At 39.4% G+C, this 2,538-nt stretch overlaps 1 protein-coding gene across 1 annotated transcript; it reads left to right on the top strand.

Annotated features, from left to right (window-relative positions):
• Positions 1–330: 330 nt before the first annotated feature.
• Positions 331–2,254, top strand: LOC308394504 (uncharacterized protein; the record flags this gene model as incomplete). Its single annotated transcript, XM_080878862.1, has 3 exons — positions 331–450; positions 901–976; positions 1,100–2,254. Exons 2-3 carry the CDS (start codon positions 902–904, stop codon positions 2,252–2,254), a joined length of 1,230 nt encoding a protein of 409 aa, XP_080734988.1. The 5' UTR covers positions 331–450; position 901.
• Between the last annotated feature and the right edge of the window lie 284 nt (positions 2,255–2,538).

Below are 2,538 nucleotides of genomic sequence, written 5' to 3'. Positions count from 1 at the left end.
GGAAAAAAAGTGCGAGAGTATGGAAGCCCGTTTCCGCCACTAAAAAAAAAAAAAAAAAGATCCATAACTCGAAATTTCGAGTTATTTTCTCAAAATTTCGACTTATTTTCTCGAAATTTCGAGTTATTTTCTCAAAATTCGGACTTATTAACTCGAAATTTCGAGTTATTAACTCGAAATTTTGAGAAAATAACTCGAAATTTCGAGAAAGATAACTCGAAATTTCGAGAAAATAAGTCGAAATTTTGAGAAAATAACTCGAAATTTCGAGTTAGCGCTGCCAATAAGAAATCTACGTGGCTGATGTCATTTTCTTGTTACCCGGAAGGATATGGCGCAAAGGGGTGCGCACTCAAAACTGGATCGTGTCGTGAGCTGCTGTATTAACAACAAATGGCGCCAGGTTCTTCAGTTTTGAATGCCTTCCTACAAATGATAACTGGATAAAAGGTATATAAAAACAGTGTGACAGCGATTGTTACATACAAAGTTGAATAGAATGCAACGTCAGGGTTAACCAAAGGTACCTATAAGGTTTCTGTTACACGCTAATGACACCTGTTACGTCTGATGAAACAGACGTTTTGCTGAAAGCATGCGTAATAAGTATACAGCACTGTATAAAACAAAATCACAAATCACCCAAAACAGGGAATATGACTGACAACTATATAAATAAGGAACAAAACCAATAAAACTGTAACCAGACAACTGAGAAAATGTGGGATTGACTGTATTGTGATGCTGATTGTAGTTACAGTGCAAATGGACACTTAAAAATGCAGTTCCCACTTCTCCACCATAGTCAGAGCTCATAATGTAGGTAGGCACAGATACTTTGACGATAATATGGTGGCTTTATTTTAATTTTGTAATTTTAATTTACATCCTTCCTTACAGCATGGGAGACTTGACTGAATTCTTGAAACAAAGAGAAGTCTCTGAGGAAATTATACAGACCTTGGAGAATGAGAAGGTACTTAATTCCAACAAGATACTGGTTGAAATGCAACTTTTCCTCATTGTTCTTAAGTTAAAAATAGAATTGTATTTTCAAGGCTGGTTGTTTCAATAAATTAAATTATTTTTCCATCTTTAGATTGATGCCAGTGTCATAAGTCTAATGACAGATGAGGAGCTGAAGACTTATTTGCCATCATACGGTGATCGTCTAGCAGTATTTGGATTTTGCAGACGGAGGGGCAGCAGCCGCAAGTCAGCGCTTTTTGAACGGCTGAAATCCAAACTGTCCAAAAGAAAATTATCTGAAGAGGATGGCAGTAGCACACGGCAAGAAGAACATTCCCAAACAACCCATAAAAGAAATGCTCTGAAGAGAAATAGAAAAATAGAAATAGGATGGATGCATTATGATGAAGACACTGAGGTTTTCAAGCAGGTTAGAGCTAGACGAGGAGGAGGAACAAGAAAAATAGACATCTGCAAGGATGCCAAGAAAAGGGACATATTACAGGTTGCAACAGGCCTGTTCTTTCCAGATGGAGGAAACATTCAGGGGCCCTTAACAGATTTTGACTGTGATCTGAAGGATTATCAAGAGATGATAGTCGATGATGCATTGACAGTAGGAGAACTTTATCATGTCACAAAACTTAATATCCTCAGGTTCTACCTCACCACAAAGAAAAAACAAAATGACAGCCTTCAGAGCTCCAACCCAGGTTTGCATCCATCTTCAGAAATTGAAGCGAGTCCTCAAAACCAAACCTCTTCTTTTACTGTCACTACAGTCCAAACATCTGCTCCATTTGAAACAATCAGCCATGATGTGACATACATTGAAGACACTCCAAACGATAACCTTCCACAATCTTCCACGCAGTCTCTAAGCGCTAACACTTCTCACAGCAGTGACATTATTTTTGTTGGCCCCTTTTCTGACAGTGAGCCAATAAATTTGGATGACACCCAGATTTTTTCTCCACAACCTGGTCCATCCAGTGAGAGAGTGAGGAGAGTAGTGGTGGTCCACAGAGGGCAGGTAATGTCAGAGCTCATTTCACATTTTAGTGATAAGGACCTTGAAGATGTCGACATCAAAATCCAGGTCTTACTGCCTGATGGAACACCTGAAATGGCCCATGACGATGGGGGAGTTGTGAGAGACTGTCTTTCAGAATTCTGGAAAGAATTCTATGACCAGTGCACCACTGGAAACGTTTACAAAGTGCCCTTCTTAAGGCATGATCTTGGGCAACCGGAGTGGGAGAGTGTGGGCAGAATCATTGTGTAACCCAGTGTTAAAAACGGGATTAAAAGTATAAATAAATATTGATAAAAACAAAGTTAATTATAATAAATACTGATAAAAAGCATGTAAACAGAAGTTTAATTAATATGTACATATGTATATGTAATGTATAAGTGGTGTGGGGGCAGGACTTAGTCCTGTAGAGTGTGTTTGTCAGATCCACTGAGCGACCAATCATTGGCCGGTCTGACCCTCCCCCCAGTCTGTGCGCTGCTGAGACACCTGTGCGTGCCTTCGTGTGCCAGTAAGATACGCCAGAGACACAG

Source organism: Rhamphochromis sp. 'chilingali' (assembly GCF_963969265.1).
Source record: "Rhamphochromis sp. 'chilingali' genome assembly, chromosome: 3".
Taxonomy (NCBI): Eukaryota; Metazoa; Chordata; class Actinopteri; order Cichliformes; family Cichlidae; genus Rhamphochromis; species Rhamphochromis sp. 'chilingali'.
Note: the sequence above shows the minus strand (reverse complement) of the source record. Positions and strands in the feature narration are given on the sequence as shown.